Source organism: Lipotes vexillifer, unplaced genomic scaffold (genome assembly GCF_000442215.2).
Source record: "Lipotes vexillifer unplaced genomic scaffold, Lipotes_vexillifer_v1.1 scaffold817, whole genome shotgun sequence".
NCBI classification, from domain to species: Eukaryota; Metazoa; Chordata; class Mammalia; order Artiodactyla; family Lipotidae; genus Lipotes; species Lipotes vexillifer.
Window position 1 is genome coordinate 389,472 of NW_006799071.1, and position 12,637 is coordinate 402,108.

Here is a 12,637-nt window from a genome sequence, read left to right on the forward strand (position 1 = left end):
CTACTGAGCCCACGTGCCACAACTACTGAAGCCTGCGGGCCTAGAGCCTGTGCTCCACAGCAAGAGAAGCCACGGCAATGAGAAGCCCGCACACTGCAACGAATAGTAGCCCCTGCTTGCCGCAGTTAGAGAAAGCCCGTGTGCAGCAATAAAGATCCAACACAGCCAAAAATAAATAAATAAATAATAAATATTAAAAAAAAATAAGAAAGAAAAAAATAAATAGCAGATGGGACAAATAGCAAGCAGATAGCAAAATGGTAGACTTAAAATCCAGTTACAGCAACAGTTACATTAAATGTAAAAAATTATCATTGTGTACAAAAAGCATGGCACAGATTTATATTGTGTAAAGAGATACACTTTAAGTAAAATGCTATAGATAGGTTAAAAGTGAAAGGATGACAAAAGATAGACTATGCAAACAGTAAGTATAAGAAAGTTTGTGTGCTATATTAATAATCACACAAAGTAGACCTTAAGACAAGTGGTATTACCAGAGGTGAAGAGGACATTTCATAATGATAAGAGTCAATTCATCAGAATTAAAAATGATAAAGAATGTATAGTTTACTTCAAAATGCATCAACAAAAATTAACAGATGGTGGTTGTACAACATTGTGAATGTACTTAATGCTGCAGATCTATACACTTAAATATGATTAAAATCGGAAATTTTATTTTGTATACTTTATCACAATTTAAAAATTGCAGAACTAAAGGAAGAAATAGACAAATTCAGGCTCATATTCGGAAAATTTTTAACTCTTTTCTTAGCAACTGATAGGACAACTAGACAAAAAATGTTTGTAGAAAAACTGGAAAACACTCTTAATTGCCTAGGCATAATTGACATTTGTGGATAGCTACACCCAACAGCTGCATCGTACACATTCTTTTTCAAATTCACATCAGACATTCTGTAAAATTGGCCATATCCTGAATCATAAAATAAATGTTAATAAATTTTAAAAATGACTCTTATAGAATATGTCCTCTGACCATAGCAGAATTAAACTAGACATCAATAAAATAGCCAGAAAAGCTTCAAATATTTGGAAATTAAAGCAGCATGTTCTAGGGGCTTCCCTGGTGGCACAGTGGTTGGGAGTCCGCCTGTTGATGCAGGGGACATGGGTTCGTGCCCCGGTCCGGGAAGATCCCACATGCCGTGGAGCGGATAGGCCCGTGAGCCATGGCCGCTGGGCCTGCGCGTCCAGAGCCTGTGCTCCACAACAGGAGAGGCCACATCAGTGAGAGGCCCGCGTACTGCAAAAAAAAAAAAAAAGCAGCATGTTCTAAATAACTCATGGATTTAAGGAGACGTCAGAAGGAAAATTAGAAAACAGTTTTGAATTCAAAGAAAATAAAATATATCAAAATTTGTAGAATGCAGTTTCAACTGTGCTTAGAACATAATATATAACTAAAGTGATTTTATTAGAGGAGTCAAATGATCTAAGTTTCATGTTAAGCTAGAAAAATATGAGCATATTAAAACCAAATGAAACAAAAGGTGTTAATAAAGAATAGAAGTCAATGTAATACAAAGCAGACAAACAATAGAAAAATAATGTTGGTTCTTTGGAATTACTAATAAAATTGGTAAACTGATTATAACTGATTTAAAAAGATAAAGCACAAATTATCAATATCAGGAGAAAAAGCACATCATTTCTATGGACATAATGATAGTGAGGGAATACTTTGAACAACTTTGTGCCCATAAAGTCAACAACATAGATCGAATGGACATACTGCTTGAAAATCATAACTCTACTAAAAACCAACACAAGGTAAAATGGAAAATCTGAATATTCCTATATTTATTAAGTCGAATCATTGCTAGTAACCTACCTGAAAAGCTAACTTCAGGCCCAGATGGTTTCACTGGTGAATTAAATAAAACATTAGAGAATAAATATCTCCAAGCTTAAACAAAAGCTTTAAGAAAATAGAGGTAGAAGGAGTACTTCCTGGCTGAGTTTTGAGGCCGGCATAACTAATATTGTGGCTTTTTTTTTTTCTGAAATTAGTCCTGCCTCATTTAATTGTCCAGTTTTTTTTTAGTACATTCAATAGTGACATAGATTCTCAGTAATTCATAAGTATATGTTAAATATTAAAGTATATCATAACAAACTCCAGTACATTTTATGTTAGATATTATACCTAAGGGCTACCCATTCCTATAACAAATTGAATGAGGCTCTTCTTGAAATTGCTGCTGAATACACTTTACTTAATTTTGTTTCTGTCCTTCTGAGACTGTTAAAGGCCAGCAGTGACCTGGATGGGCTGCACTTTTGGTGGTAATGGAGATTCCAGTACACTGGGAAAGGCAGTGGTTCGGATTCATGGCTTGTTAGTTCTGTAAGTGACTTAAGTTGTTACAAGCAAAGAAAATTCTAGACACAGATTGAAAGTATCCTTAAAATATTAGTAACATCAAACCCAATAATATATAAAAGAATAATAAATCCTTTTATATAAACTGACCAAGGTGGTTTTCTCAGAAAAGTCAGTTTGTTTACCATATGAAAATTATTTTGTGCAAGTCACCATGTTGAAATTGTTTAAAGGAGGAAAACCTAAAGGATCTATCTCAATATATGCAGGAAAACATTTGACAGAATAACCTTTATTTATGATAAAACCTTTCTGCAAACTAGAATGGAAGAGCACTTCTTGAATTTAATAAAGGGCATCTACAAAAAAACCTGCAGCCAGCTTTATACTCAATGGGGAAAGCCTGAATGCTTTCCCTTCTGATGGAATTCAAGACAAAGATGTCCGCTATCACCACTTACATTCATTCATATTCACTGAAAAGGACAAGTAGATTCTAAAATTTTTACAGAAAAGTAAAGGACCTAGAATGCCAAAACCATCTTGAAGAAGAAGTTGGATGATTCACTCTCTGATTTCAAGACTTACTATAAAGCTAAACCAATGAGACTGGTAAGGATTGATAAATCTGTGGATCAGAAAGAATGGATGTATCTCAAAAACAAGATTGGGGCTTCCCTGGTGGCGCAGTGGTTGAGAGTCCACCTGCCGATGCAGGGGACACGGGTTCGTGCCCCGGTCCGGGAAGATCCCACATGCCGTGGAGCGTCTGGGCCCGTGAGCCATGGCCGCTGGGCCTGTGCGTCCGGAGCCTGTGCTCCGCAACGGGAGAGGCCACAGCAGTTAGAGGCCCGCGTACCGGAAAAAAAAAAAGAAAAAAAAGATTGAAAGAAGCTAGATACAAAGAAGTATGGTCTCTAAGATTCCGTATGAAGTTCATCAATATGCAGAATTAGCTATGGGGACAGAAATTCGATCAGTGATTGTCTAAGGCAATGGGGATTGACTGGAAGGGGGTAAGGTATGAGGGAACTTTCTGGGATGATGGAAATGTTCTGTTTCTTGATTGGGATGGTAGTTACAAGGATATATATATATATATATATATATATATATATATATACATACACACACACACATATATATATATACACACACACATAGAATGGTACACCTTGGATCTCATTTTATTATATGCAAATTTTGCCTAAAAAAAGTTAATTTCAACCTTATGTTGGCTCCTTCCATTATATTCCTTTTCTGCAGTGGTCAGTGATAATTTAAATGTTGTTTCTGCCGTGACACTTTTTCTAATATCCTCTGTTGAAATAACTTTTCTCCTTACTCTTACACTGTGCCCAAATCTCAGTCATAGCAATTATCCAGTTTTGTTCCATGATTAGTAGGTATGAGCTCCTTGAAGCAAGGGAATATCTCTTAGTCATTTCTGTATCTTCAAAATCCCAAACATAGAGGTTTGCATATGGAAGATATTCAGAGTTTGAAAAAAAAAGGGTGTGTATATAGGTATGGTCGTGCACGCATTATTTTCAGCACTCATACTGTGAATTTTGTACATCTTAATGCATTTTGCCATGTTGTTTAAAACTATCTAATATCTCTGCAAAATACCACATTCATTTATTTAAATAGCATCTAATCTTATTCTATTAAAGCAAGTGTATCTTGCTGCTTCTGCTGTGACCACAGCACTAAATAACCTCGGCCAAGCCATTTGCCTTATGTACTGATATCAAATTACTTTGAGAGAGGGGCTTCCCTGGTGGCACAGTGGTTGAGAGTCTGCCTGCCAGTTCAGGGGACATGGGTTCGAGCCCTGGTCTGGGAAGATCCCACATGCCGCAGAGCAGCTGGGCCTGTGAGCCACAACTACTGAGCCTGCGCGTCTGGAGCCTGTGCTCCGCAACAAAGAGAGGCCACGATAGTGAGAGGCCCGCGCACCGCGATGAAGAGTGGCCCCCGCTTGCCGCAACTAGAGAAAGCCCTCGCACAGAAACGAAGACCCAACACAGCCAAAAAAAAAAAAAAAAATTACTTTGAGAGATTTTCCCCTAACTATGTAGCTAGAGTTAATATTTTCTTTGGCTTATATATATGTTTACATCTATGGCTATGAATTTTTTAACAGTTTACATAGACTCATTTACTAGGTAACATAAAAATTGCTCATTTGCTGGTGATGTATCACATCACCTTTTTACTTGAAAGAATCCAACTTGACACATTGATTTTTTTATTATGTACCCCCAGCTTTGTGTCTCCTGTTTGCTCTCTAACCACCATCAGATTTTGAAGTGTATCAGTCATTGATGTTAATATTCTACATGGCCCTTAATGGCAGAGGAAAATTAACTTATTAGCCTGAGGTCTCAATTAGGCAGTATTTTCTTTCTTTTTTAAAAATTTTATTGAGGTATGATTCATTTACAGTGTGTGTTAGTTTCAGATGTACAGCAAAGTGAATCTGTTGTACAAATACATATATCTGCTCTTTTTTATATTCTTTTCCCATATAAGCCATTACGGAGTACTGAGTAGAGTTCCCAGTGCTATACAGTAGGTCCTTATTAGTTATCTGTTTTATATATCATAGTGTGTATGTGTCAATCCCAGTCTTCCAATTCATCCCTCCTCCACCCCTTAACCCCCAGTAAGCATAAGTTTATTTTCTACATCTGTAACTCTATTTCGGTTTTGTAGGTAAGTTCATTTGTAGCCTTTCTTAGGCAGTATTTTCTTATTTTAATTTCTTATCTATTGAAATGGATTTGTGAGTGATGAAGAAAAATTTTAAAATATATTATCAAGTAAGTTGTTGTAACTATAGCAGGTAGTTAAATTCAGTGTTATCTTCTTACATTTAAAACTTGCATTAAGAAAGAACATATATAAATTACAATTCATGTTTGATGACTATCGAGTAATTATTTTATCGTTGATATTTAAAGATGGCTGTTTCTTTTGTAAATCCAAGAATAGGGATCTCGGAGTAAATGCATTACTCATGTGATTATTACTTAAAGTTTATAAAAAAACTCAAAATCCGTAGGACTCTTGAACAATGAAGTTGGGTAGCTCTAGATATAGGGCTGAAGGACGGTGTTCTTGGATGTGGTTTGAAGGGATGGGGTTATGCCTTTTTAAGGGGAAACTTAAAAAGTGTATAATGATAGGGATCATTGGAAAGTTGAGCTAGGGGAGATGTTTTTGGATTTACACAGTAATGCACTCTCTCTGGTTAAGTTCATTCATGATGCTCAATTGTTTAATGATTGGCTTAGAGTTTGGTACTTAACTCACATTCAGATGTTTGCTGGGTAAACAGCTGAATAACATCCCAGATGGCAAGTTCAGCCTTAGCTTTCAAAGCAAGCACAGTAAATCTTCAAAAAGTAACATTTTCAAAGAATTTACTTACTCTAACTCTTAACCCTTTCTATTTTCAATGAAATGTTTCAGGAAAAAAAAGGTTTAAAGTTTATTTTGTATTTATATGTGAAAGAATGCCAATTTGAAACTGTAGAGTTTTAAAGAATAAAGCATAGCATTATGCTTAGTATCTATGATACAGTATTCCTCTAATTGACTTGTGCTCTTAGAATGGGCTAACCATTCTTGATTTCCAAATTAATAGCAAATAGATATAAACAGAATGCAAGCTAGAAGATAGAGGATGGAGGTAAAACTATTGGAATAACAAATACAGATTTGTCATTTGATTTTTTTCAGTTTATTATAAGACAGTTTGAGGTATTATTAGAGAATATTGCTAAAAATCCTCCCTGTACCGAGGACAGTTTCAGAGATGTTGACTGAGCTCATCTTACTGTTTTGAAAAATATCAAGATTCTCTAGGACTAGAAAAATGTAACATGAGGATTTGGTTTAAAAATGTATACTTTTAACAACACGAGGTCTAGAGACAGGTAAGGAAGTGATTATTGAATTGCACATTAATGCTGTCATGGCCTATTAGGAGGATATTTGGCTAAATGACTGCAGTGTCCAAAAAATCTTTACTGTGCTTTTCACAGAGTGAAAATGTCTTCCCTTAGTAGAATTCAGCACCTTAAGAGCCATAAAAATAATTTTATACAATTTGTTTTAAATATAATATTTTGTAATACAGTTCCCTTAGCTATGATAGTCTTTCTGTTACAGCTTGACTTTCAAGTAAAACCATAAGTCGAATAGCTCTTGCATTATAAGGCATTGGCAACCTTTTCCCATCATTTGAGAATTTAAGGAGGAAAAAGAATAGAGGAGAGAAGAGAAGTAAACAGAATGTGACGCAGGATACAATTCCTCAATCCAGCACAATTCCTTTTGGGGCAGCTTCTGGAAGGCAGGCATTGTTTTTGTTTTTGTTTTTGTTTTTGCGGTACGCGGGCCTCTCACTGTTGTGGCCTCTCCCGTTGCGGAGCACAGGCTCCAGACGCGCAGGCTAATTGGCCATGGCTCGTGGGCCCAGCCGCTCCGCGGCATGTGGGATCTTCCCGGACCGAGGCACGAACCTGTGTTCCCTGCATCGGCAGGTGGACTCTCAACCACTGCGCCACCAGGGAAGCCCTGGAAGGCAGACATTGGAAAACAACGTGTAGACAAGAGCGACTTTAGATCTATCACATCTGTCATATAAAACATTTTAAAAGGATCAAATCCCAAGTCAAAATTTTTTGCCCTCAAACATCTTTTAAACTATCTATTGTGTTATTATCTGAACTTTTCCCATATGAAAAGTTTACCAGTGTATGTTAAAGAAAAATGAAATCAAAATTCATTTTGGCACAGTGTTCAAAGTGAGCACCACAAGTTTACCCTTACAAATGATATATTTTCTTTTAACTAATAGTCAGCTGTTTTCATAAAAGCACTCTGGTGTTGAGGGTAAGAGAATATCCCATTTGCCACGAGTGGGTCCGTGTTATTAAATCCAGTTTGCAGTTCCCTAGCCCAGTGGGTGCTAAGTGTCAGGTGCTATGCAGGGTTTGGCAAGATTGGGAGGGACTGCACCCAGCAGCCCTTTCCCCTGTTATTGCCACAGGGTTTTACTGCATTTCACAGAGATGTGTGAACAACAGACTTTCTAAAGCGATCCTTAAACATGAGGCTGAGGTAAATTTATGCCCCCTTTTATGAGTTCTGCAGAATAATTATCAAGTAATCATGAAACATTTATTATAGCTTGACTTACAATAAACATTTATTATAGGGAGCCTGGGTTTTAATCCTAGTTCCACCGCATGTTAGTTCTGTATCCTCTTTGTGCCTCATTTCTTTGTCTTTAAAATGGTAATAATAACGGTACCTATCTCATAGGGATGTTGCGAAGATTAATGAGTTAAGGTATTTTAATTCTTTTGAACAGTGCTTGGCACATAGTAACTAGTGCTATGTGTTAGCTATTACTTTTGCTGTTCAAGCTGAGTTTGACCTTCAAGTAGATTTTCAGGTATTTGGAACATAATCATCACTGCTGTGGAACTACTAGAGATAAGAAACATGTTTATCTGTTGACTGTATTTTCAGATAACCATGTTATCAGTTCAGAGAGGGGCAATTATGAACTGCAAAATTCTGTGTCTTAAATGGCCATCTATTCAAAGATACTTGTCTTTTGTTTCATAGGTTAGAGCAATATGATTCCTTTAAAACAAGAATGATTGTAAATTGTTCAGTTCAATGAAGGACTTGTTTGGTTTTGTGTGAGGCACAGGCCATCTGATGGCAGCAGCTCTGCAGGTCTGCTCAGCTACAGTGGGGAGGGTAGGCACCCAGGAATGAGGGATGTTTGGTTTACAGAGTTTCAGTTCCTGACACTGGGAAGGCCTAATCTGAGGTGAAGAAGCCCCACTTGTCTCCTTTGTTGATAGGTGGCCCAAACACACAATTTGAAAATATTGCTTACTATTTGAGGTCCCCTCCTTAGTTTTCTGGTAGGCAGGTGCTGGTACTGCTAGTTGTACCAGAAAGTAGCTCATTTGTTAACTTCAGGTTAGAAAGTTTTAAAAGGTATCTTTCTGTGAATGATCATGATGCTAAAGAATATTCTAAAAATTTTTAGAACTCATGAAGCCTTGGCATTTTTGATTGAGTCAACCTCATTTCCCCTTCTGTCAGCTTGATGTGCTATCTGGCCTCCAGAAGGTAAATGGCGTTTGCTTTAAGGTGGACCTTGGGTGCTTATTGTTCACTTTCACCCCCTGGAGTTTTAAAACACTTAGATCAGTGGTTCTCAGCCTTGATGGCACCTGGGGAGCTTTTAAGAAAATAGAATTCCCTGAGCTTGAAGCCCAGAGCAATTAGTCAAAATCCCTGGAGTAGGTGGGCCCTGGACACTGGTGTGTTTTAAAAGCCGCCTGGGTGATTCTAATGTGCAGCCAGGGTTTAGAACCCTTGATTTGGCTTATAATTATGAGATCCCCCATGTCAATAGGGGGCTGCTTGTCTGTTTGGGGATTGCCTGCCTGGTTTGTCAGTGTACTCTTGTCATTCATCTGGTTCCTGGTTTCCTTGGATTTAGAGGACTCTTGGTAAATCTAATAGTGCCTTAACTAGTATAGAGTTCCTCCTCTCTTAGTCTCATGTTAAAATTTTCATCAGTATCACAGCAAAGCAAACTCTTATTTATTCTTCTTATTCTCCAGTATGCATATCATTGGAGGAACAGTTTTTCCTCAAGAAAGAAACTGGTCACTGCTGCCTACTAAAAATTTGGGTGGATGATATAGCTGGAATAGAAAAGTTGCATTGATTTAGTTGAGAGGGGAGAAGGTCAGGGAGGTAAAAACATTTTTTGCTGAGCTTTCTCTTTGTGCTTAGGTACCGAAAGAATGATTTCACTTAATTCTCCCAACAGCTCAATGAAATGGACACTGTCATCTGTGCATTAAAATGTTACGTAACTTGATCAGGGTTTTGTGGTTAATGTATCCAGAGGTGAAGTATGACCCAGGTCTGCTCCTACCCTCTCTCCATCATAAACCACAGTTACCTGATCTCTTGTGTATTTGGTCTCTACAAAGCCATGGTAATTTATTTCTATCAAAATATTTTTTATCATGAAATATAATTAAAATATAGTAAAATAAGCTCCTTTGTTTTACTTTTAGAAATCTTAGGATGTAAATGTATAAAACATGTTTTATCTTGACTAGTCTCTGAAAACAGGCTTTATTATATCCTTAAAGTTTGGCAATAGAGTCTGAGTTCCTTTTTCCTACCCTAGTATTAAGGCATTGAATTTTAAATGTCAGACCTAGACTCTTGGGACTTAGAGATTTCAGAAGGCTGGAGGGCTAAAGTAGTCTGTCTTCTACAGCTTGCTTAAAAAAACAGGCTAATATGTATCTTTATATTTTTCTTTTTGTATTTTCCCTTTTCTTCCCTTTTCTTTTTTCTTTTAATTTTTTAAAAATACTATGTTCAGGGATTAAATAGTGAGTAGTAAAGTGCAAAGTATTATGTGAGCATCTTCGGGTCTAAAAATGATTCAGTTTCTGTATTCATTTCATTGCTTCTTTGAAGTATTCAGTGCACCCCTTTAATCTTAATTCATCACTAAGGGGGTTTGGAAAACCGAAGGAAAGATCAAGAAAGGTATAGAGAAATGAAAAGTAAAGGCTTTCATCTTTAGTACTTTTCTTATTTATTTCCTAATCCAATATATTTGGTTTCTACCTTTTTATTGCTTTTCTTTTAAATAATTGGCAATGTAGGATAACCTTTTTTCTTAAATTTTTTAAGAGAGAACACACTGAATAGAAATTTCATTCATTTACAGCATTAAAACACACATTAAGATTTGGTTATACAAGTTAACATCTTAAGGGAAAGACGCCAGAAATATGCATTTGTGTGAGCTGATCTCTCTCGTTCTCATCAGATGAGTCTTCAGAAGCAAAGGTCTGGTCATATCTAGAGTAACAAACAGAAGAAAAGGTCTGGTTATATCTAGAGTAACAAATAGTTTCATTGGAAGGAATTTCTGTGTAAGTAACTTTGCAGAGCTAAATGTTCCAGTAGAGTTGCTGCATAAAATGTTACTATGAGTGTGAAACAGTTTTCTGTTTATATAGACAGTTTCGATATATATAGCTGTTTTTGTATCATTTCATAAAACATTTACTAAATGCCTACTGTGCAAGATACTTTATAAGGTGCTATGCTGAATATAAAGTTAAATATGCAGTCAAGTGAAATAGGTAAATAATTTATTATAATACAAGGTATAATGACATAAATAGAGGTTAAAAATGTTTTCTAGGTGAGCAGAGGAAGGAGTGATTAAGTATTGGTGTAATTATCAATACTTATGGATTAAAGTATAAAACATGTCTAATAAGGTTTCCTTTAATATTGTAGGCCAAGTGATTCATTTAGTCATTCATAAACACTTTGTTCACTTTCTAAATCTTAGTAAATTTTTCTGAGTGTATTTATAGCTACTGTTTGAGTAGGAGGTACTCTTAACATCCATGTAGCAATTGTGTTTTGTTTTCCTACTCTTTTTGGAAGTAAAATGAAATTGCCTGGAAAATAATAGACTTATTCACAAGATATGTGTCTTCAGGACTGCTATACTTTTGGTTTAGCATGGCTTAAAAGTTAGAACAGCTTTGAAAAGTGTATTGAGTCTTGATTTATGAATACCAGTGAGTATGGGTTGTTATGTAATCAGGACTGGCCTTCTGAGCTCTACCACCATAAATCTACCATGGAAAATATTCTGGGAACTTGGATCAATAGAAAACATCCAGGTGTCCTAGATTCATAGAAGCCACCAATTTAAAGAGACCTTGAAGTTTATGTAATCTAACTCAGTTTAAAAAGATTGAGGCCTAGAGGTATTAGGAGATTAGTCCAGTGGTCAGAATAATTTGGAGAGATCTTTGATACTGATATACTCATATTGCTATTTATGTTGTTTCTCTGGTAGATTTAAAGTGGTATGCTTATTTGTTATTTAGAATTTTGTCAGTTATTAAGAATAGACATTTGAAGAAGATGACAACTTAAAACATTAGCAGCTTTTTCATATTTCTAGTCATTTTAATAATGATTATTAACATCTGACTTCATCTTTTTTCTGCTATCGGCTGCTATGTGCTTTCCTAAGTTTCCCTCCCCCCCCCCCCCCATTTTTTAAGTAAAGTGCTTTTTTGTCTAAAAAGAAATGATGCTTGATGGCAAAATGAAATCATAACTAATCATTTACAGAGAAGAAATAACTGTAAAGTAATAAATAAGGGCATTTATTTTAATGAAAAGTATATCTTTTAAACAGATATCAGAGAGTTTTGTCTTAGCCCCATTTTTATGTGGTAAATTACAGAATTATATTATATTAGTATTAGATAGGAATGGTGATTTTGGTGTTTTGCATGTTGTGTTTGGTTCAGAATGCCTATCCAAAATGATCGTGACTTTTGTCCGTTCTATTTCATTGTAATTTGTGGGAGAGATAAAGAAGAATCAGATTTTTCTCAGTTTTCAATTTTCCACTACAATATAAAAATATCTTTTCTGGTGACACACACATGCACATATGATGAAAAGAAAATCATTCTAATTTTTACCATTATATGTTATTCCTAATGTGGTGAACACAAACCTTTTATTCATACTCAATGCTAATAAGACCACATTTTACAACAATGTATTGATTTCTTATTACAGGTACATGCTGGGACTTGCAGCAATTCCAGCAGTTATACAGTTTTTTGGCTTTCTCTTTTTACCTGAAAGCCCTCGATGGCTTATTCAGAAAGGACAGACTCAGAAGGCCCGTAGAATTTTATCTCAGATGCGTGGTAACCAGACCATTGATGAGGAGTATGATAGCATCAAAAACAACATTGAAGAAGAGGAAAAAGAAGTTGGCTCAGGTATGTGGATTTTATACATAAATGAATTTTAAAACTACATAATAGTTTTACTTATAAATTATATTCTTTTAGTATTATTTAATGTCTCTAAATGATGAAGTGGGTTAATATGTATAACTAAACCAAAATAAATATATTTTAATTTTAAAAGCAATATAATAGGGCTTCCCTGGTGGCGCAGTGCTTGAGAGTCCGCCTGCCGATGCAGGAGACGCGGGTTCGTGCCCCGTTTCGGGAAGATCCCACATGCCGCGGAGCGGCTGGGCCCGTGAGCCATGGCCGCTGAGCCTGCGCGTCTGGAGCCTGTGCTCCGCAAATGGGAGAGGCCACAACAGTGAGAGGCCCGCATAACGCAAGAAAAAAAAAAAAAAAAAGCAAT

At 36.2% G+C, this 12,637-nt stretch overlaps 1 protein-coding gene across 1 annotated transcript in view; it reads left to right on the forward strand.

Annotated features, from left to right (window-relative positions):
• The window catches only part of SLC2A13 (solute carrier family 2 member 13), a 441,864-nt gene that overhangs the window by 100,125 nt on the left and 329,102 nt on the right, over positions 1 to 12,637 (forward strand). Inside the window, exon 3 of the mRNA XM_007471477.1 lies at positions 12,050 to 12,258. Within this exon, the coding sequence (XP_007471539.1) occupies positions 12,050 to 12,258 (209 nt within the window). The remainder of the gene's footprint in view (positions 1 to 12,049; positions 12,259 to 12,637) is intronic.